Source organism: Phyllobates terribilis, unplaced genomic scaffold (assembly GCF_046119375.1).
Source record: "Phyllobates terribilis strain yellow unplaced genomic scaffold, ASM4611937v1 Scaffold_1__5_contigs__length_1240528914, whole genome shotgun sequence".
Lineage (NCBI taxonomy): Eukaryota > Metazoa > Chordata > Amphibia > Anura > Dendrobatidae > Phyllobates > Phyllobates terribilis.
The window spans coordinates 258,189,052-258,213,093 of NW_027362761.1; the positions used below are offsets into that span (position 1 = coordinate 258,189,052).

The 24,042-nt window shown below is 43.2% G+C and overlaps 1 protein-coding gene across 1 annotated transcript; it reads left to right on the top strand.

The window, feature by feature from the left end:
* The first annotated feature begins 5,984 nt into the window (after positions 1 to 5,984).
* LOC141257610 (olfactory receptor 5I1-like) lies at positions 5,985 to 11,658 on the top strand. The gene is made up of 3 exons (XM_073672376.1): positions 5,985 to 6,250; positions 9,921 to 9,944; positions 10,674 to 11,658. The coding sequence occupies exons 1-3, from the start codon at positions 5,985 to 5,987 to the stop codon at positions 11,656 to 11,658; spliced, it is 1,275 nt and encodes a 424-aa protein (XP_073528477.1).
* Positions 11,659 to 24,042: the final 12,384 nt, after the last annotated feature.

Consider the following 24,042-nt stretch of genomic DNA (forward strand, 5'->3'; position numbering starts at 1 on the left):
GAGTACCACACACTACTACTATGCCCAAAATTATTTTCCAGGCAAGATGCTGCTAAAAATTATTAGTAATTTGAAAGCTGGTGGAGCTTATTATAGATGGCCTAATAGAATGAGTACAACACACTGCTAATATGCCCAAAATTATTTTACAGGCAAGATGCAGCTAAAAATTATTATTAATTTCAAAGCTGGTGGAGCTTGGTATAGATGGCCTAATACAATAAGTACCACACACTGCTACAAGCCCAAATATTTTTTCAGAGCTACATGCAGATAAAAATTATTTTGAATTTGCAACCTGGTGGAGGTTAGTATAGATGGACTAATAGAACAAGTCCCACACACTACTACAAGCCCAAATATTTTTTCAGAGCTAGATGCAGATAAAAATTATTTTGAATTTGCAACCTGGTGGAGGTTAGTATAGATGGACTAATAGAATGATGCTATGCCCAAAAGGTTTTACTTCACTAGGTGCATTAAAAAAATTTGTATTCTATACATAGGTGGTGTAGCTTACAACACAGATAGGCTACTCCACTGACTAACACACTCTGCAAGAGGCCAAAAAGGATTTGCTTTGCTATATTTAGCCAAATGCTGTGAAAAAAACTTGCACAGCACTGGCACAGACCTGCCTGGCAAAAAGTGATAGGAACTGATGTAACCTAGCCCTCAAAAGGACTGCAATTACAATTAGTCTTTACTCCCAACCTATCAATTTAAGAGCACAGACCTGCCTGATGAAAGTCGTAGGAAATGATATAACCTAGTCCTCAAAAGGACTGCAATCACAACTATTCCCTACTCCCAAGCTATCTGTAGATTTGTGCGAAAATTGGCTTGAAATTAACACTCAAAGTATAGCGCACACAGCAACAGCGGTGCCATCTAACACGCAGCTGCAGCAGTGAGAAAATGGTGGCTACGTGGAAAATGGTTGGGTCTTATAGGGCAAGGACATGTGACATACACTGCCAATGACACATGCCCTTGCTTGTGTGAAAAAAAGCAGTTCGCTCCGTGTGTGCGCTGCTGATAGGCTGACAGATTGCACCTCCCCACTGTAAATGCGGGAAAGAGAAAAAAAAATGGAGATCTTCATTATTTATGCAGAGATCCATCCCCTGCCCCTCCCCCTGCCCTGCTGTACACTCAAACTGCGTATTAACATTAATCTTCAGCATTACTGAGAAAAAATCCAGTTATGATTTTGGTGCACGAACAGTTATCGAACATAACCTCGAACAGCCAAATTTTTTTCAAATTGTTCGTGTTCGCCGAACGGCTCGAACACCGCCCAAAACAGCTCGAATTTGAGATTGGCGAACAGTTCGAGTCGAACAACGCTCATCTCTACTAGTGACACATGGACCAAAAATGCTTCATTTCCCTGATGGCACACTGGGTGAACATTATGGAGGCCAGGACTGAGTCCCATCCTGGCCTGGCACATGTGCTACCGACGCCCAGGATTGCTGGCCCTATTTCTATCAGGGTTTCCACCACCTCCTACACCATTTCCTGCACCCGTCCTGATTCTCCTCATCCTCCATCTCCAATTTATTATCTCTGAGCACGTCGTCCACACCAGCCGGAATCTGGAAGCTCTGCAGTACTGCCTCAGCGAAACAGCAACAGGCTTTGCTAATTTGTCTAAGAAACAAACCACACAGCGAAACAGAGTTACTGAAAAAAAAGCACCATTACATACATGCCATTAGTTTGGGGTATAAAATTCTGATGACAGGTTCCCTTCAAATATACATTACATATAACAATATAACAATGATATTGTGGCCTAAAAATTAATGTAACTAATTTTATATGTTATGTGGGTCACAAGTGAGCAAATTTGCAAGTGAACAGGTTAACAAAGGTTCAGCCAGAGTTCCAAGAAATGCATCTTCAGTATGTCCAGTAAACTACTTATGCTAATATCATAAAAAAAGCTAAAATTTAGTTCAGGTTTGCACACATTCATTATTTCTTGGAGTTAAACTAATAGATTCAACAAAACCTGTTTCATCCGCCATATCAGTAGTCCCTGACCACAAAACCATAGCCTCTTCCTATCAACCAGGACCTTCAATACTTCTGTTGATTAGTAGATCTGGCACAACATCATGCATGCACTATGCTGCAATGATGATATCATGCCAGATCTACTAAACTAAGTTATGGGGATGTCTGTAGGTAGGAGTAGGTTTACAGGGCTCTGGTCCGGTGGCCATTGACTATAAATGTTGCCTTTGGAACTGGGTCTCAGCTGAATTATTTGTGCATATACAGTATATGATTGGCATTTGACATTATCATGCCCTTGCAGAAGAATCTAAGTGAAAATAATTCTATGGGGCTGCCAATTTTATAGTAATAGGCATGTGCAGGGAGCAAAGAGTGAAGCATTTTAAGAATAATTAATCTTGATATCGGTAGGCCATTCACCAAGTACTGCTTTATGTCTTCTGACATACCAGCAGTTTTTGTTTTCAAATCATCAGGTCCAACCGGGGCCAGCAGGTTTTCACAGCAAAAAAACTTTGCAATTTGATTTTTGTTTGAAAATAACATATATACTCTGTGCTTAAAATTTGGGCAATGACCTTTTCACTTTAACACTTTCTGAACGGGCGATTTTACTAGGGATGAGCGAACCTGTACTGTAAAGTTCGGGGTTCGTAACGGACACATAGTGTCCGGTACCGAACTCTGAAGATGGACTTTTTACTGGAAGTCCGTTTTACTGTTTGGGTTCGGTGCCAAATATAGTTTGTTGAAATCAAAGCCAATCAACAAGCTTCTAGGTTGTGGGCACTTCTGGAGCCATCACAGCCATGCCAAGTATTAGCATGGCTATAATTGGCTGGCGCATCAAGTAACCAAGCGTTTATGAATGCTGGATAACGGGTTCTGCCACCATTCTGCTCTGATTAGCATAGGGACAGGACACAGCTCGAGTGAGAGACAGTGTTAGGTTCTGTGTGTGCACTCTGCAGAAAAGCCTCTGTGTATTCTGCAATCGTGTATGTGGGAGTACTGTGCCAAAAAGCCTAGGTATGTACTCTGCACCCGTGTCTGTGGGAGTACTGTGCCAAAAAGCCTCTGTGTGTACTCTGCACACGTGTCTGTGGGAATACTGTGCCAAAAAGCCTCTGTGTACTCTGCACCCATGTCTGTGGGAGTACTATGCCAAAAAGCCTCTGTGTACTCTGCACCCGTGTCTGTGGTAGTACTGTGCCAAAAAAGCCTTGGTGTACTCTGCACCCGTGTCTGTGGGAGTTCTATGCCAAAAAGCCTCTGTGTGTACTTCGCACCCGTGTCAGTTGGAGTACTGTGCCAAAAAGTCTCTGTGTACTATGCACTTGTGTCTGTGAGAGTACTGTGCCAAAAACCTGTGTGTACTCTGCACCCGTGTCTGTGGAAGTACTGTGCCAAAGAGCCTCAGTATGTACTCTGCACCCGTGTCTGTGGGAGTACTGTGCCAAAAGGCCTCTGTGTGTGTAGCATGGCCTAACAGCCTGGTGCAATGTACCCTAATAGTGTAATAATCTGCTGGGCTCTTTCTCTTCTCTACTGTGTACTTTTTTGGAGTGCAAAAAATGAGAAGAGAATCAAATAGGGGACGTGGACGTGGCCGTGGTGCTGCTGGTGGTGGTGGTGGTGTAGCTGCTGATGGTGTAGCTACTGCAGGGAGAGGACTTAGTTGTTCTGTGCATGCTACATGCCCAAATGAAACAACCTCCTCTGGTGCATGCAGGCGACAAGACATTCTGCGTCATTTCATAAGCCAGAGTACCACTAGATGAATCTTGGGGCCAGAACACATTGAGGCGGATTTAGATTAGATGGCTTAGAGTAACTCAAGTTCCTTTGCATTATCTTCCAACTAGTCCTCTGCTGAAAGCGCAGACTTGGCACCTGCAGACCATGGTCATCTGGCTTCTACCTTACCCCCTTGCAAATCAGGCAAGCAATCTGAGCCCCAAGTCATGCAGCAGTCACTTCTGTTTTTTGATTACTCCACTGGCTGTGGTGCCCTGGGCCATCCAACTGACCCTGCCCCACATGTGGAAGAGATTGAATGCACTGTTGCCAAACCACTTGTTCAGTTGGAGGATGAATATGTGGGAGGGTTAGTGCACATGGTCAGCGGACCACCAAAGTACATCTCTGATGATAATGAAATAAAAGTGCCAACTGCTGTGCCTTTCTGCAGTGTGCAGACCGGCATGGAGGGCAGGGGTGAAGAAAGGTTGGAAGATGATGCAGGGGATGATGAGGTCTCAGACCCCACATGGAGTGGAGGTAGCCACATTGCCCCAGCTGCATGGCAAAAGAGACAGCATGATGCAAAAGCACAATGGCCAGTCCCTAGCTAGTACGTTTGCTGCTACTGCCCATCGTTCCAACAAACTGAGTAAACCAAAGCTAGCTAAAAGGAGCTCCCTGGAGTGGCATTTCTTCAGGCAATGTGCTGATGACAAGAAACGGGTGACTTGCATGCTGTGTAATAGTGGGGAAGGGCGTAGCCTTCCTTTGGCACTGAAGTAGTTAAGGAAAGTGTTCCCTTAATCAATCCTCTCTGAACTGTGGTAGGCCAAGCTAAGGGGTTAGCTCTGGCATAGTTCCTTGTGGGCTGCAGTACCAGTAATCAGCCACAAGATGCCACTGTCCTGGGTGCAGATGTCAGGTTGAGTCTGCTAGCAGTGTTATAGACAGTGATGGGTTAAAGTTCTGTAATGACAGCTCACAGATGGTGGGCACATTAGCAAAAAAGCCTCTGTTTTAGTGTCCAGAGGGCAGTTAGAGATAGGACAGTGACCATTACGGGCAGCCTGAATATATGTGGCTGCTAGGATAGACAGGAGCTCCATACCCTCAGACAGTGGGATCAATAGTGCAAAAGTCTCCCTACGCAAGAGCAAGAGTCCTGTTAGCCGGCCGGAGAAACTCAAAGAAAGTGTTAAGGACCCGGGGCACTTCTAGTCTGCAGGAAGCAGAAGAAGATAAATAGGACTCCAGGCTAAGACGTGGGGGAGATATAAGATCTGGAACACTGCTGGTATAGGAAGAAGAGTCTCTTGGGCTAGAGATAGAGTCACAGAGATGCTTCACTCAAAGAGGGAACCAGGGCTGAAGGAGTTACCAGCGCCTGTGAGAGAGATGATAACCTGTCGGGCCTTATCCATTATATCTGCCTGTAAATATTGTACATATTCCTCTTCCCCAAGTAAAGTTCAACTTCTGGTTAAGAACCTCGTGTCCTCTGAATTTATTGCTGCCCTGGTCCCAGAAGAGAAATGCCTGGAGACAGCCGCAATCGGATGGTTTGAAGTAAGTGGAGAGCCCCACATACACAGCCACACATCAGAGGGAGGACACGTATTGTCTGTAGGGTGCCAGAGCGAGAGGGGGCTACAGTTCGCCCATGACTACCTCTCTGGGGCACCTTACAGCTGTGCAATCAGAGCCTGAAGAATTCAAACCATGAGCTGCAGTGGAGTGCACACCTGAAAACCAGGAAAGATCTGAGGCTTCTCCTTCTGCTGTAGTCTCAGCCTTTTCTTCCCTCTCCCTAATGCAAAGAGAGGATGTGATAGTGGCACCACCACCACCAGCAGTTTCACCTAGCATCTCCACACTGCCCACTGGAAGCATTCAGTTGTCCATCCCCCATTAGCCATGGTCCTGAATGACAGCATTTCAAAATTTCTGGCATTTGCAATGTTGCCATTCCAGCTCGTGGAGACTCACAGTTTTAAAAACAGCTGGCGGTGACTATCCCACAGTACAAGGTTCCCAGCCACCATTATTTTTCCAGGTGAACCATCCCTGTTCTGCACACACAAGTTGTGGACAAAATCAGTTGAGCACTGTGCAACTCCACCAGGGGCAAGGTCTACATAACCACCGATACATGGACCAGTAACCCCGGACAGGGCCATTATATCTCCCTAACTGCACACTGGGTAAATGTAGTGATGACTGACCCTGAGGCGGAAGGCGTTCTGGCGCATATCCTACCACCACCAAGGATTGCTGGACGTTTCTCTGTCCATGTTGCCTTCTCCTCCTACTCTGCTTTCTCCACCTCCTCCTCATCTGGTCAGCGTAACACCTGCACCACCAACTTCATCACAGCCATGGGGAAATGGCAGCAGGCTGTTCTGAAACTCATCTGTTTGTTGGAAAGGTTTCTCACCGTGCAGGAGCTGTGGATGAGGATCACACAACCGACTGATGAGTGGTTGGTGCCACTGAACCTCAAGTCCAGCCTAGTCGTAGTGTGCGATCTGGTAGCAGCTCTGGGCCTAGCCGGTTTGACGCACATCCTTGTATGGCACATGTGCTGAATCTGGTGGTGCAGAGCTTCCTTAAAAATTATATGTCAGAGCTGCTGCTGAAAGTGCCATCTGTGCACGCTTTTGGCATTGTCACCCTACTGCTGCTAACCTGCTGCGCTGCAGCATCACTTTGCCTTCCTGCTCATATGCGACGTACCCACAAGGTGGAACTCCACCTTGCATATTCTGGAAAGAATGTGTGAGCAACAGCAGGCAATAATGAAGTTTCAGCTGCAACATGCACAGGTGATTTGCTGTACGGAACAGCACCACTTCGCCATGAACGAGTGAGCCTCCATGCGGGACATGTGTGCCGTGTTGCGTTGCTTCGAGTACTCCAGCAACATGACCAGTGCTGATGACGCAATCATCAGCGTTACTATCCATTTTCTATGTCTGCTTGAAAAAATACTAATGATGGATGGATGGTGGCACAGGAGGAAGAGGAATAGTAACAAGTACCATTCACATCATTTTCATCCCATTCATCCACACATGACTTAGAGGGTGGGTTACTGTACCAACAGCGGTCAGGTACACAACTGTCCAGCCAGGGAACAGTTTTGGAGGATGAGGAGGGTGAGCAGAATGAGGAACCATCTTCCCAGCAGGGTGGCACTCAAAGCAGCTCACGATAATCAATGGAGCATGGCTAGGGGGATACAGAGGACCCAGACGATACACTTCCCACTGAGGACAGCTTGTCGTTGTCTCTGGGCAGCCTGGCACATATAAGCCAATACATACTGCTGTGCCTGCGCAACAACTGCCAATTTTACTGGATTGTTACCACTGCTGATTATTGTGTGGTCACCCTGCTGGATCCTTGCTACAAGGACAACGTACCATCCATACTTCCGTCACTTGAGTGGGATCAGTAAATGTGGGAATGACGAACTACTGACGGCATTCCCACCTGACAGCGAGGGCTCAGTGGAAGAACAAGGCAGTAGAGAAGGAAGTCGCCAACACAGCTGGGGCACCGCCGCCACCTCAGAATGTAGGATTAGCATTGACAAAATGTGTAAACCTTCCACAGCATGCCACAACATTCTGCACCACCATCTAATATGATACGTATTAGAAGAAGGCAGCGTTTCAACAACATGGTGGAAGAGTATGTGTCCACACATCTCCACGTACTGAGTTATGGGTCTGCTCCATTTATCTTCTCGGTCTCCAAATTGTACACATGACCTGAGCTTGCCCACTTTGGTAGTGCTGGCTTGCTCTGTGGCAAGTGTACTGTGGGAACATTTGTTTAGCACGGCAGGGGGTGTAATCACAGACAGGCGCATCTGCCTTTCCACAGTCAAAGTGGGCAAGCTCACATTCATTAAAATGAACCAGGCGTGGATCCCACAGGACTTGTCCATACCTTTGACTGACTAAAGAAGTATACCAGCAGCACCCAGCCATTGTTATACTCCACCGCAGTTTGTTCTATTTGTCATTGCTAATGTTTTGAGGTCTCCCCAAATTTAAAAAAAAAAAAGTAACAAAGCAAAAACAGTGTTGGCTACCTCCTCGTCTTCCTCTTCCACCCACACTCCCACGTCTACCTCCACCTCCTCCTCAACATCTTCCCCCATTTGGACCTTTGCCTCCTGATTCAAGATTGCTATTATTATTTTTTTTAATTCTATGTTATTTTAAGTCATTTCCCTATCCATATTTCTTTGCAGGGCAATTGTCCTGCTCATACTCACATTTTGCTTCCTTTTGCATCCTTACTATGACCATTCTACAGCCATTTTAAAGCACCGAAGTTTGGGTCCCCATTGACTTCTTTTGGGTTCGGTTCGGGGTCAAGTTCAGGTCAAGTTCTGATGCCCAAACTTTGAACAACAGTTTAGCTGAACTCGACGAACATCCATGGGTTTGCTCATCCCTAGATTTTATCTTTTTTCTGCTTTTGCTTTTTTCATCCAATTCTTCCAAAAAGCCCAAAACTTTTTTATTTTTCCATTGACATAGCTATATTTATTGTATTTATTTGTGGTGTTACAGCAACTGAAAAATTTCAGTTTTTTTTCTCTTTACGGCAAATACTGATCAGGTTACATCATTTTATATTTCGTTAGTTTTTTTTTTTTTAACATTTTTTTAAACTTATTAATCTCTTTATTTTTTTATTTTCCATGGGGGAAAACGGAGGTTAGTGGAGCTTGGCTATTCTCATTCCTGTTAGAGGAAAAAGCTGGCTATGTAACAGAGCCATCATCTGCTGGGTATGATGCAAACTCACCTCCTGGGCCTGCATCATACACGGGAACCCAATATATGACGTACCAGTATGTCATAAGTTGAGAATGAGTTAAATTATTTAAAGGGTTGTTCCACAATAAGTCCTGTTTTACATTTTTCAGGCTTCAGTAAGTCCAATAGAAATGAGGGAAGGGGGAGAGGAGAGTCAGCTCACCGAACACGTTGCAGAAGGGAAAGCTGTAGAGCCTCACACGGAATCGCCCGGGACCAGGCGTGTTTAATCAACGAAAAAGAATGAAGTTTCCAGCAAAGCAGCAGGTAAAAATTCAAAATTTGTTGAAAAATGTTAAAACAATGGCAGTTCCTTCAAAATACGCCAGACCAACGTGTTTCGACTTAACAAGCCTAATTCATGGTCATACCAATTTGCCACGATTAAGACTTGTTAAGTCGAAACACCTTGGTCTGGTTTGTCCCACAGAGAGCACAATGAGCACCCATCATTCCTAGAGTTAACAAGAGGGGCAGAAATATCTCTCAGCTGTTTACACTGCTCCAATATACTGTAAAAGGCAGGATTGCAAAATGCATATAAATGCGTTCTGATTTGGAACCCCTCGCTTTCCACATTTGTGGTGATTACTGGAGTCAATCCTCCACTGTACTTATTTTTATGACCAGTCTGATTGATTGGTCATAAAAGTTGGAATAATTGTAACTATATTTGCTGTTTTAATTAATTACTTTTAAGAATATTTACCTCATTTATCATATTTACCATATGCTAGTATATTTTATACATTATACATTTTAATATATTTATTAGAAAAAGTTATATATCAAAGAAAGTGTTCACTTGTTTTTAGTTTCTTAAATATATTAATTTCACAATTGACAATTTAATTTAGAAAATATCTTACTTTGCTCATTACATGGAATCCCTAAGGTCCTAATAGACATCTATATAAAGCAGATGATGGAAGAGCCTCTGGAAAATGTGCACACACTCATCAGCTACAACGCTGTCAAGTGCACCAAACAATAAAATAATAGACATATTGTGAATGGATTAACATGTTTATGTCTTCTTCATAACTACTGCTTCAGAAGCTTCAATCTTGAAAAACTGTTGCTGCTATTGATTAATACTAATAGGAAATAAACATAGTATTGATCCATTCATAAACAAATGAACAAAAGATAACTTTTGATATTTTTGATAGAGACTAATGTTCCTGGAAAATAACAATTCTAAGCTCTAAAACACAATTTTAAGAATTTCCATGGACTGGTTAATTTATTAATAATTGTATTATTTTGATTTGAATTTCCTTAATTTATTGCTTTTTTTCTGTACTTATACAGGTGTCAACTGGTAAACCCTTTGAGGTCAGAAGAGAGACGTCTAACACTGGTATATTTTTCTGTAATGTATGTTATGTATTTATTGATATATTATTCTTATTTATTTGTATTTTTTTATGTATTACTTACTACGTATGTATTTATGTGTTACCTTTAAACAGGTAATTTTTTGAATGTCAGGAGAGATAGCACAACCCACATGCTTTTTTGTTCTTAGGATTTTTGTCAACTGGCATTTATTTTTTATTTTTTTCTGTTTATATTATTAAGTATTGTTTTATTTCCATTTTTTTTTCCTTACTAAAATTGCCGTAACATGATAGATTTCTATTACTTTTTTTTATTTTGTTTATACTTATATTGCTTGGTAACTCCAATATACATATATATATATGTATATACTGTATATACTGTATATATATATATATATATATATATATACACATATATATATACACATATTTATTTACTCCTTTTTTCATTTTCTTTAGATACTTAAACTTTCATGGACTGGCACATTTTTCTTACATCCAGAGAAAGACCCAAAGCCTATGTGTCCGGATTTAAGATTTTAATAGAATTTTATATATATTTTGACCAAGGAACACAGGTCTTTGATGCTTCAGCTATATCTGGTAATATTAGGAAAATTCCCAATTAAGCTAATGAAGTACATATTACTTTTGCTTTTATCAGAATTTGCTTTTTCAGAATTTGATCTTTTATCTGATATGCTTTTATTTACCTTTTCAGATGGATATTGGCACAAGCTCTAATTTTTGATATGGGAAACAATACAGCTCCGATGCAATTTGTTTTGACAGGGTTCTCAAAAGAGCCAGATGTTCAAATCTTTTCTTTTGTATTATTTCTAATCATTTACCTAATTGGATCATTGGGAAATTTGATGATTGTCTTTATTATATTGCACGTTCCTTATCTCCAAACACCTATGTATTTCTTTATTAAACATTTAGCTGTTTTGGACATGTGTTATATCTCAACTATAGTTCCAAAATTATTAGCAAGTTCCATATCCAAAGGCATTACTATTTCCTTTGCTGGGTGTGTAATTCAGCTCTTCTTTTTTCTGGCTATGGCAGCTACAGAGTCCACTCTTCTCACTGCTATGTCATATGACCGATATGTGGCCATTTGCAACCCCCTACGTTATACTGCCATCATGAAAAGAGAGGTCTGTATACAACTGGCTGCAATCTCTTGGACAATTGGTGGTGTTTATTCTACTATTCACACCATTAACACCTTTAGATTAAACTTCTGTAGATCTAATGTCATTGAACATTTCTTCTGTGATCTTCCACCTTTGCTCAAAATTGCCTGCTCAGACACAAGAATCAACCAAAAGATGATTGTTGGTATAGGTGCTGTTTTAATCTTACCTTGTTTTCCTTTAACACTAGTCTCGTATGTATTCATTGTACTTGCCATAATGAGAATACCTTCTGCAACAGGACGGAAAAAAACATTTTCAACGTGTGTTTCTCATTTGATCACAGTAGGGTTATTTTATCTTACTGGTACATCCGTGTACTTACGGCCCCAATCTACCTCCACTGCTTTACATCAGGATAAAATAAGTGCTGTGTTCTATACTATTCTTGTTCCAATGGTGAATCCAATTGTGTACAGTCTTAGAAACAGGGAATTAAAACAAGCAATAAAAAAGTCTCTCACATGGAGGGGGTCTACTGAGAAGACAGACATATCCTACTAGTAGGCACTCCATGTACAATCAATACTATTAAAAAAAATGTGAAACCATATGTCATACAGCTTGCCTGCAGTCAGCACTGGAGCGACTGTAGAGGTTTACTGTTAAATCTCTATACACTGAACTCAGCGCAAACAGTATGCAGTAAGGTCCTCCAGAGAAAACTGCTCTTGTGTTTTAACTCTATGAGTTCAGCATCAGAATAATGTTGCATAAAGAATAACATAGTTATGGATACATTGATCCCTTAGGTATTTTAAAATATAAATCATATTGCTCTTCAGATCCACCTTGTTAGTGTCTTCAAGGTTGGAAACTGGACAGAATGGTAATGAACACAAGATTGCCAACCATCTAAAAATTCCTGGACAGTCTAATAATAGGGCTTTTTCCCCATCTGTAAAAAAATTTTATTTGATACATCCATATTTTTTTTTTAAGTTAGAGAAGTTTGTTCAGGTTTTTGATGACTAATTATCACCACTTTACAATTCACAGTGAATGCAGCCAATGTTTTCATTCCAGAATTATGGATTGTAGACATGCATGACTTAAAATCTTAATGATTTGTTATGGTTCTCAGATGTGTCCATAAAACGTTTTGGTTGTTCATGATTTTTGATAAAATGTCTAAAAATAAAACTTCAAGTTGGCAAACCCTGATTCTGTACAACAATTCAACTCTATTAAAAAGGTATGAGAATTAGATTTTGCATTGTGAAGCACAGAGGAAATAATAAAACTAATATGATAAAATTATGTCTACGTACAGTACAGACCAAACGTTTGGATACACCTACTCATTTAAAGATTTTTCTGTATTTTCCTGACTATGAAAATTGTACATTCACACTGAAGGCATTAAAACTATGAATTAACACATGTGGAATTATATACTTAACAAAAAAGTGTGAAACAACTGAAAATATGTCTTATATTCTAGGTTCTTCAAAGTAGCCACCTTTTGCTTTGATGACTGCTTTGCACACTCTTGGCATTCTCTTGATGAGCTTCAAGAGGTAGTCACCGGAAAAGGTCTTCCAACAATCTTGAAGGAGTTCCCAGAGATGCTTAGCACTTGTTGGCCCTTTTGCCTTCACTCTGCGGTCCAGCTCACCCCAAATAATCTCGATTGGGTTCTGGTCTGGTGACTGTGGAGGTCAGGTCATCTGGCGTAGCACCCCATCACTCTCCTTCTTGGTCAAATAGCCCTTACACAGCCTGGAGGTGTGTTTGGGGTCATTGTCCTGTTGAAAATTAAATGATGGTCCAACTAAACGCAAACCGGGTGGAATAGCATGCCGCTGCAAGATGCTGTGGTAGCCATGCTAGTTCAGTATGCCTTAAATTTTGAATAAATCCCCAACAGTGTCACCAGCAAAGCATCCCCACACCATCACACCTCCTCCTCCATGCTTCACGGTGGGAACCAGGCATGTAGAGTCCATCCGTTCACCTTTACTGCGTCGCACAAAGACACGGTGGTTGGAACCAAAGATCTCAAATTTGGACTCATCAGACCAAAGCACAGATTTCCACTGGTCTAATGTCCATTCCTTGTGTTCTTTAGCCCAAACAAGTCTCTTCTGCTTGTTACCTGTCCTTAGCAGTGGTTTTCTAGCAGCTATTTTACCATGAAGGCCTGCTGCACAAAGTCTCCTCTTAACAGTTGTTGAAGAGATGTGTCTGCTGCTAGAACTGTGTGTGGCATTGACCTGGTCTCTAATCTGAGCTGCTGTTAACCTGCGATTTCTGAGGCTGGTGACTCGGATAAACTTATCCTCAGAAGCAGAGGTGACTCTTGGTCTTCCATTCCTGGGGCGGTCCTCATGTGAGCCAGTTTCTTTGTAGCGCTTGATGGTTTTTGCAACTGCACTTGGGGACACTTTCAAAGTTTTCCCAATTTTTCGGACTGACTGACCTTCATTTCTTAAAGTAATGATGGCTACTCATTTTTCTTTACTTAGCTGCTTTTTTCTTGCTATAATACAAATTCTAACAGTCTATTCAGTAGGACTATCAGCTGTGTATCCACCAGACTTCTGCACAACACAACTGATGGTCCCAACCCCATTTATAAGACAATAAATCCCACTTATTAAACCTGACAGGGCACACCTGTGAAGTGAAAACCATTTCCTTTGACTACCTCTTGAAGCTCATCAAGAGAATTCCAAGAGTGTGCAAAGCAGTCATCAAAGCAAAAGGTGGCTTCTTTGAAGAACCTAGAATATAAAACATATTTTCAGTTGTTTCACACTTTTTTGTTAACTATATAATTCCACATGTGTTAATTGATAGTTTTGATGCCTTCAGTGTGAATGTACAATTTTCATAGTCATGAAAATACAGAAAAATCTTTAAATGAGAAGGTGTGTCCAAACTTTTGGTCTGTACTGTACATGCGGTGAAGTTTTGAAGCGAATTGGTCCTAGAAATGCATCTATGGTAAAGTGCAGCCCAAAGATGCATGTGAAAACCACCAACATTAACTGTAGAAAGATGGAGCAGTTAAAATGCAGCATACACAAAATGTAAACTAGGCATAATAGTTTTTGCAGCTACAATATAGAAAATGAGGATCCTAACTTGCACCATGAATTAATAAGGTACAGTGCCAAAGGTAAATATTTCTTAGTTTGCGCAATAATGGCAATAAAATAGTGATAGATACTGAAACCATAGGGAATCTTTTTTCTGAAAAGGGCCTTTGGATATTTATACCATCATTTAGGGCTGTACAAATTGCCACAAACTGTGTCCAGAATATTTCAATATTCGGTTCGGATTACCATAGTTGAATTTGCAATATTGAATTTTTCTGCCATGGGCCTTTGGATATTTATACCATCCTTCGGGGCTGTACAAATTGCCACAAACTCTGTCCACAAAATATGTCCTGACACTGTCAATGGTGTCAGGATGTAATCTTTCAATGCTGGCGCCTCAGTGTTCAATAGTGAACACTGCGTACGGGTTCTCACAGAGCAAGAAGAAATTATTGGGCCAGCAGCCATCAAAATACAACTCGTTGCCCAAGGACTTTGGTCCCCAAGAATCTGAACGGGGGTCAGACAAAAGGTCGTCAAGGGCCATAAATGGTCATTGGGCCTAAGGTTCCCCACCTCTGCCATAAACAGTGGGCCAAATCAGGTGGCCCACTCTATGGCTCTTAGCGCTCTAGAAAGTATTGTACATTAGTGGCATCGGGGATGTCATAGCATTACAAGTATTCGTCACAGTATCTCTGACAGTTGACAGATAAACACTAGTGTTGAGCGAGCATGCTCGACACTGCTCGGTACTCTCCCGAGCATCTCACTACTTGGGATGTTCTGCGAGCACCGAGCATTTTCGGGTTACTCGGGTGGGAGCTCGGGTCTCCACCCTGCATGTTTGGCGCTCTTTACAGAGCCAATGAACATGCAGGGATTGCCAGCCAGTCACTGTAATGCCGCAGCCATGTTGGTTGTGGGCATTACAGTGATTGGCTGGCCGCACAGCGTCACCTCGAGTATTTAAAACTGGGTGCCGCCATCTTGGACACAGTCGCTCTGGATCAGACGGTGTAGGGAGAGTGCTGCTGAGCTAGGGAGAGATTTATACTGCGAAATAGGTAGTGTAGGGTTTCTAAAGCCTGCAAAATCAAACAAACAGTCCTTCTGAGGACTAATATCCATCCCAGATATCAGGCAGGCAGGCTGTATAGGAGAGGCAGTGGTTATACCAACAAACACTGCGTTACAGTCCTGTGTGCTGCTTCTCACATTGCTAGACTTAGCCCCAGGTCTCAGGGGCTAGGAAAAATCCTTTTTTTTCCATCTAAATCCTCTTTTTTTTTTTTTCCTCAGTCAGACTGTACAAATACCCGTCTTACTAACCTTTTGGTATCCCCCCCCCATCAAAAAAAAAAATTGTGTGTGTCTGTGAGTGTTCAGACACAAATATATCTGTTTAAAAGAGTCTGGTGTAGGCCAGATAACTAGAACTGTGGTTTTGCAGTTCCACGGTTCAAATCTCTGTATTATCCACTTTTTTGCCTTTTATCCATACAAAAAACAGTTTAAGTGTCTCGCTGACTGTTCAGACACAAATATATCTGTTTAAAACATTCTGGTGTAGGCCAGAGAAGTAGAACTGTGGTTTTCCTCTTCCACGGTTCAAATCTGGGTGTAATCCACCTTTTTGCCTTTGTTACATAAAAAAAAACATTTTGAGAGTCTTGCTGACTGTTCAGACACAAATATATCTGTTTAAAAGATTCTGGTGTAGGCCAGAGAACTAGAACTGTGGTTTTCCTCTTCCATGGTTCAAATCTGGGTGTAATCCACCTTTTTGCAATAAAAAAAAAACAGTTTGAGTATCTCGCTGACTGTTCAGACACAAATATATCTGTTTAAAAGATTCTGTTGTAGGCAAGAGAACTAGAACTGTGGTTTTCCTCTTCCACGGTTCAAATCTGGGTGTAATCCACCTTTTTGCATCAAAAAAACTGTTTGAGTGTCTCGCAGACTGTTCAGACACAAATATATCTGTTTAAAAGATTCTGGTGTAGGCCAGAGTACTGGAACTGTGGTTTTCCTCTTCCACTGTTCAAATCTGGGTGTAATCCACCTTTTTGCATAAAAAAAAAACAGTTTGAGTATCTCGCTGACTGTTCAGATACAAATATATCTGTTTAAAAGATTCTGGTGTAGGCCAGAGAACTAGAACTGTGGTTTTCCTCTTCCACGGTTCAAATCTGGGTGTAATCCACCTTTTTGCATCAAAAAAACAGTTTGCGTGTCTCGCTGACTGTTCAGACACAAATATATCTGTTTAAAAGATTCTGGTGTAGGCCAGAGAACTAGAACTGTGGTTTTCCTCTTCCACGGTTCAAATCTGGGTGTAATCCACCTTTTTGCATAAAAAAAAAACAGTTTGAGTATCTCGCTGACTGTTCAGATACAAATAAATCTGTTTAAAAGGTTCTGGTGTAGGCCAGAGAACTAGAACTGTGGTTTTCCTCCTCCACGGTTCAAATCTGGGTGTAATCCACCTTTTTGCATAAAAAAAACAGTTTGAGTGTCTCGCTGACTGTTCAGACACAAATATATCTGTTTAAAAGATTCTAGTGTAGGCCAGAGAACTAGAACTGTGGTTATCCTCTTCCACGGTTCAAATCTGGGAGTAATCCACCTTTTTGCATAAAAAAAACAGTTTGAGAGTCTCGCTCACTGTTCAGACACAAAAATAACTGTTTAAAAGATTCTGGTGTAGGCCAGAGAACTAGAACTGTGGTTTTCCTCTTCCACGGTTCAAATCTGGGTGTAATCCACCTTTTTGCATAAAAAAAAACAGTTTCATTGTCTCGCTGACTGTTCAGACACAAATATATCTGTTTAAAAGATGCTAGTGTACGCCAGAGAACTAGAACTGTGGTTTTCCTCTTCCACGGTTCAAATCTGGGTGTAATCCACCTTTTTGCATAAAAAAAAAAGTTTCAGTGTCTCGCTGACTGTTCAGACACAAATATATCTGTTTAAAAGATTCTAGTGTAGAGTTTTTCCTCTTCCACGGTCCACATCTCCTTTTTATTACCCTTTTGCCATTGATAGTGCGGGTGTAAGCTATTTTACTTAATTTACAATGGGCTCGGCGCGTGGCAAGGGACGTGGAACTGGACGTTCTGGTGATGGTGCGTACAGAGGACAGTGGCCGTGGCCAAGGTGAAAATGTGCCACAACCATCAGCCACATCTTCTCGCTCCCAGTTCTTGACCGAATTACTAGGGAAGCACACAACAGCACCACTATTGCGAACTGATCAATGTGAACAGGTTATTAATTGGATAGCAGATAATACTTCCAGTCACCTGGGCACCACCAGCTTAGGTCTGTCTTCCACACAGTCAAGTGTTAGTAGCCGTGAGTCTCGACTGCATACTCCTCCTCACCCTGATGCTCCTTCCTCTCACCATGACAAGTGTCGCCAGACAGCAACTGATCCCACAGTTGGACACTCTGAAGAACTGTTCTCTGGTCCATTTCCATATTTGGGCTCCTCGCCTGCTCCGCTTGAAGTGGTGGAAGAGGAGATCCCATGTAGCGATTGCCAAATAGTTGAACAGCCACAGCCTCAGGAAGGCGACGCTGGTAATTTGTCGCAAGAGGTGGACGATGACGAGACACAATTGCCACAAAGTGAGGAGGAGGACCGTGGTGCGGAAGTGGAAGAGGAGGATGTGGTGTATGATCTAGTAACTGACCCAATGTGGCAGGAGGACATGCAGAGCGAGGCCAGCAGCACACAGGGGGAGGGAGGCAGAGTAAACCAACAGGCAGGAAGAAGCAGTGTGGTGGCGGAAGAGAGAAGGCGGGCAACCGTTCCCTGTAACACCAACACGAGGGACGTTGCCAGTACATCCGGTAGGTCTTCCAGACTCTGGAATTTTTTTAAAGACTCTGCTGATAACCCCAAAAAGGCCATTTGTACCACCTGCCAGGCCAGCATCAGCAGGGGTGACAAAACTACCAGCCTGACCACCACCAGCATGATCAGGCACATGTCAGCGAAGCACACGACTTTGTGGGGCGAACCCCAGGGTCCATGACCAGTGTCAGCGGGTGTCACCACTGCTTCTTCCGCTGTTGTGCATGTAAGAGAACCCCCTATTGTTCGTGCAAGGCAATCCCCTGTCCATACTGCATGCAAAGATGCCCCCTCCTCTCAGTCTTCACTTGTTATGACAGTTTCCCAAGAAACAGCATCAACGTCCACATCCACGTCCCACTGCAGCGTTCAATTGTCCATATCCCAGACCTTTGAATGAAAGCGAAAATTCGCATCCAACGCCCCACAGGCCGCAGTCCTAAATTTGCACATTTCACGACTGTTTGCTTTGGAAATGCTGCCTTTTAGGCTGGTGGAGACGGAATCCTTCCGCAACCTTATGGCGGTGGCCGTCCCTCGGTATTCGGTCCCCAGCCGACACTATTTTGCCCGGTGTGCCATCCCCACACTACACAAGCACGTGTCCCAAAACATCTGCCGTGCCCTCAACAACGCAGTTACTGGGAGAGTCCACCTGATAACGGACACATGGACAAGTGCTTGTGGCCAGGGACGGTACATCTCCCTGACGGTACATCTCCCTGATCTTGGGACGGAAAACATCCTCCCCACACAGAGGAAAGCGGGCCCTATGTCAGTCAGAGTTGCCCCCACAGTGTACAGCTCCTGCGCATCATCCTCCTCCTCCTCCTCATGTTCATCCTCCATCTCAGATATCACCACATCAGTTACAAGCTGGAAGCACTGCAGTACTGCCTCAGCCAAGCAGCAACAGGCTGTGCTGAAACTCATAAGCTTAGGTGATAAACCTCACACTGCTTGTGAGTTGTGGACAGCTGTGAAAGAGCAGGCAGATCTGTGGCCGAGACCGCTGAACCCACATCCAGGCATGGTCGTGTGTGACAATGGCCGTAACCTGGTGGTGGCTCTGAGGCGAGATCACACACGTACCATGCCTGGCTCAAGTGCTTAACCTCGTTGTTCAGCGGTTTCTTAAATCATACCCCGAGTTGCCAGATCTGCTCATCAAAGTACGCCGCCTGTCAGCTCATTTTCGGAAGTAGGCTACAGCTTCCGCCGCCCTTGCTGTGTTGCAGCAGCTTTTGCAGCTTCCGGCATATCGACTGGTGTGTGATGTCCCCACACGTTGGTACTCTACCCTCCACATGTTGCAAAGGATTTGTGAGCAGAAGAGAGCAGTTGTGGAGTACCAGCTGCAACAAGGCCATCGATATTCAGGTCAGACTCCACACATAAGACCTCAGGAGTGGACCTGGATGTCTGACATATGTACCATCCTGATAAACTTTGAGGAGTCCACCAAGATGGTGAGTGGCGATGACGCCATCATTAGCATCAGCATCCCACTAGTCTGTCTTTTGCAACGATCTCTGTAGAGAATTAAAGAAGAGGCATTGCAGCCAGAGTATGATGAGATGGATCAAGAAGCCGTAGCGGTCGATTACACACAGCCCAGCCTCATCTCATCCCAACGTGCATTGGGGGACAAAGAGGGAGAGGAGGAGGAGGAAAATCAGGAGCTGGTATCATGCACTGTAGACGGTAGTACCTGTACAACTGTCATACCGTCGGTTCAGCGTGGGTGGCCTGAGGACAGGGGAGGAAGAGGAGCAGGAGGAGAGCATGGTCAGTCATCATCTTGGTGAGGACACGGAAGTCTTTCCCGTTACCAGTCTGGCACGCATGGCTGACTTTATGTTACGCTGCCTTAACCGTGACCCTTGCGTTGTCAAAATGTTGGGTGACAGTCATTACTGGTTGGTGACACTTTAATACCCCCGCTACAAGGAGAACTTTCACTCTCTTATTCCTGAGGTGGAGAGGTCTACAAAAATGGGGCAGTACCAGAAGGCCTTTGCTGCAGAACTGTTAAAAAAATTCCCATCTGAACACACTAGCAGCAGAGGTCACAGTTCGTTGCCAAACCAAGGCGTACAGGCGAGAGAGACGCAACTCCAATCCAGCAGAGGCAGGGGAACACTGTCAACGCTCTGGGACAGTTTTCTGAGACCCGCCCAGCTTACAGGCCCTGAGGCACGGGGTACTCTCACAAGGAGTGGAAAGTTTCAAAAGATGGTGAGGGAGTACCTTGCCGACCATACCAGCGTCCTCTGTGATACCTCTGTGCCTTTTATATATTGGGTATCCAAACTGGACGCTTGGAATGAACTCAATCTGTAAGCCTTGGAGGTCTTGGCCTGCCCTGCCGCTAGCGTGTTATCGGAGCGTGTTTTTAGTGCCGCTGGGGGAATTATAACTGATAAGCGAACTCGCCTATCAACTGACAATGTTGACAAGCTGACCCTTATCAAAATGAACAAGGGCTGGATTGGGCCAGACTTCTCATCACCACCAAATGACAGCAGAGTAACATAAAGTCAAATCCACTGTGTTATTTCGGGAGGTGTATTCACATGCACCGCTTCACACCCACACATGGGTATACGCTTCCTCATTTCAGCTGTATTTTGCTCTTCTCCTTATCCTCAGCCTCCACCACCAGTATACCACCAGGGTGACCGTGGGCCGTGTTGCCATTATTGAAAGTTCCTCCGTCCTTATTTTTGTCAGCTTTTGCTTGGAAGGCATAAGCAAAGACTGTGGGAGACCCACTCCCCAATAATGGGAATAACATTTTTAGGATGCTGTACTGTTTGGCTCTTGTAAGGGGCATTAAAAGCGTCTTGTTATACCACTCTGACCTCCATGTCTCTTGTAAGGGGCATTAAAAGCGTCTTGTTATACCACTCTGACCTCCACGTCTCTTGTAAGGGGCATTAAAAGCGTCTTGTTATACCACTCTGACCTCCTTGTCTCTTGTAAGGGGCATTAAAAGCGTCTTGTTATACCACTCTGACCTCCTCGTCTCTTGTAAGGGGCATTAAAAGCGTCTTGTTATACCACTCTGACCTCCACGTCTCTTGTAAGGGGCATTAAAACCGTCTTGTTAAGCTACTGGGACCTCCACGAGTCTTCGAACGGGCATTGCATTTCCTCCTAATTTTTGGAAGCTTTTGCTTGGAAGGCATAAGCAAATACTATGGGAGACCCACTCCCCAATAATGGGACTTATGTTTGTAATATGCTGTACTGCATGGCTCTTCTAAGGGGCATTGCAAGTTGCTCCGTCCTAATTTTTGGAAGCTTTTGCTTGGAAGGCATAAGCAAATACTATGGGAGACCCACTCCCCAATAATGGGACTTATGTTTGTAATATGCTGTACTGCATGGCTCTTGTAAGGGGCATTGCAAGTTGCTCCGTCCTAATTTTTGGAAGCTTTTGCTTGGAAGGCATAAGCAAATACTATGGGAGACCCACTCCCCAATAATGGGACTTATGTTTGTAATATGCTGTACTGCATGGCTCTTGTAAGGGGCATTGCAAGTTGCTCCGTCCTATTTTTTGGAAGCTTTTGCTTGGAAGGCATAAGCAAATACTATGGGAGACCTACTCCCCAATAATGGGAATAATGTTTGTAATATGCTGTACTGCATAGCTCTTGTAAGGGGCATTGCAAGTTGCTCCGTCTTAATTTTGGGAAGCTTTTGCTTGGAAGGCATAAGTAAATACTTTGGGAGACCCACTCCCCAATAATGGGACTAATGTTTGTAATATGCTGTACTGCATGGCTCTTGTAATGGGCATTGCAAGTTGATCCATCCTAATTTTTGGAAGCTTTTGCTTGGAAGGCATAAGCAAATATTATGGGAGACCCACTCCCCAATAATGGGACTTATGTTTGTAATATGCTGTACTGCATGGCTCTTGTAAGGGGCATTGCAAGTTGCTTCGTCTTAATTTTTGGAAGCTTTTGCTTGGAAGGCATAAGCAAATACTATGGGAGACCCACTCCCCAATAATGGGAATAATATTTATAAGATGCTGTACTGTATGGCTCTTGTAAGGGGTATTAAAAGTGTCTTATTATACTACTCTGACCTCCACGTCTCTTGTAAGGGGCATTAAAACCGTCTTGTTAAGCTACTGGGACCTCCATGAGTCTTCTAACGGGCATTGCATTTCCACCTAATTTTTGGAAGCTTTTGCTTGGAAGGCATAAGCAAATACTATGGGAGACCCACTCCCCAATAATGGGACTTATGTTTGTAATATGCTGTACTGCATGGCTCTTGTAAGGGGCATTGCAGGTTGCTCCGTCCTAATTTTTGGAAGCTTTTGCTTGGAAGGCATAAGCAAATACTATGGGAGACCCACTCCCCAATAATGGGAATAATGTTTGTAATATGCTGTACTGCATGGCTCTTGTAAGGTGCATTGCAAGTTGCTCCGTCTTAATTTTGGGAAGCTTTTGCTTGGAAGGCATAAGCAAATACTATGGGAGACCCACTCCCCAATAATGGGACTTATGTTTGTAATATGCTGTACTGCATGGCTCTTGTAAGGGACATTGCAAGTTGCTTCGTCTTAATTTTTGGAAGCTTTTGCTTGGAAGGCATAAGCAAATACTATGGGAGACCCACTCCCCAATAATGGGAGTTATGTTTGTAATATGCTGTACTGCATGGCTCTTGTAAGGGGCATTGCAAGTTGCTTCGTCTTAATTTTTGGAAGCTTTTGCTTGGAAGGCATAAGCAAATAATATGGGAGACCCACTCCCCAATAATGGGAATAATATTTTTAAGACGCTGTAATGTATGGCTCTTGTAAGGGGTATTAAAAGTGTCTTGTTATGCTACTCTGACCTCCACGTCTCTTGTAAGGGGCATTAAAACCGTCTTGTTAAGCTACTGGGATCTCCACGAGTCTTCGAACGGGCATTGCATTTCCTCCTAATTTTTGGAAGCTTTTGCTTGGAAGGCATAAGCAAATACTATGGGAGACCCACTACCCAATATTGGGACTTATGTTTGTAATATACTGTACTGCATGGCTCTTGTAAGGGGCATTGCAAGTTGCTCCATCCTAATTTTTGGAAGCTTTTGCTTGGAAGGCATAAGCAAATACTATGGGAGACCCACTCCCCAATAATGGGAATAATATTTATAAGATGCTGTACTGTATGGCTCTTGTAAGGGGCATTAAAAGCGTCTTGTTAAGCTACTGTGACCTCCACGTCTGTTCCAAGGGGCATTCAAACCGTCTTGTTAAGCTACTGGGACCTCCACGTCTTTTCCGAGGGGCATTAAAACCGTCTTGTTAAGCTACTGCGACCTCCACCTCTTTTCCGAGGGGCATTAAAACCGTCTTGTTAATCTACTGTGACCTCCACGTCTCTTCCAAGGGGCATTGAAACCATCTTGTTAAGCTACTGGGACCCCCACGTCTTTTCTGAGGGGCATTAAAACCGTCTTGTTAAGCTACTGTGACCTCCACGTCTCTTCAAAGGGGCATTAAAAGCGTCTTCTTAAGGCACTCTGAACTCCACAGCTCTTCCAAGGGGCATTGAAATGTTGTTTTTAATTACCTCTAACCTCCACGACTCTTCCAACGGGCATTGCATTTCCTCCTAATTTTAGTCAGCTTTTGCTTTTCAATGCAAAGGCGAAAACTAAGAGAGACCCACTCCCCAATAATGGGTAGAAGGTTTTTAGTACACTGTAATCCATGTCTGTTTCAAGTGGCATTGCAGTTCCTCATAATTTTTGGAAAGCCTTCCATTCACTGCTTAGGCTAACAGTGTACAGGAGACCCAGTTGCTATAAATGGAAAAAACGGTTTAGTTAAGGCCCTCTGACCTCCAATGTCATTTCCAAGGGGCATTGGAGTGCCTCAAAATTTTTGGTAGGCATTGCACTCACTGTATGCCCTATAACTGTGTAGCCGAACTGCTCCTTTTGTTACAGAAACATATC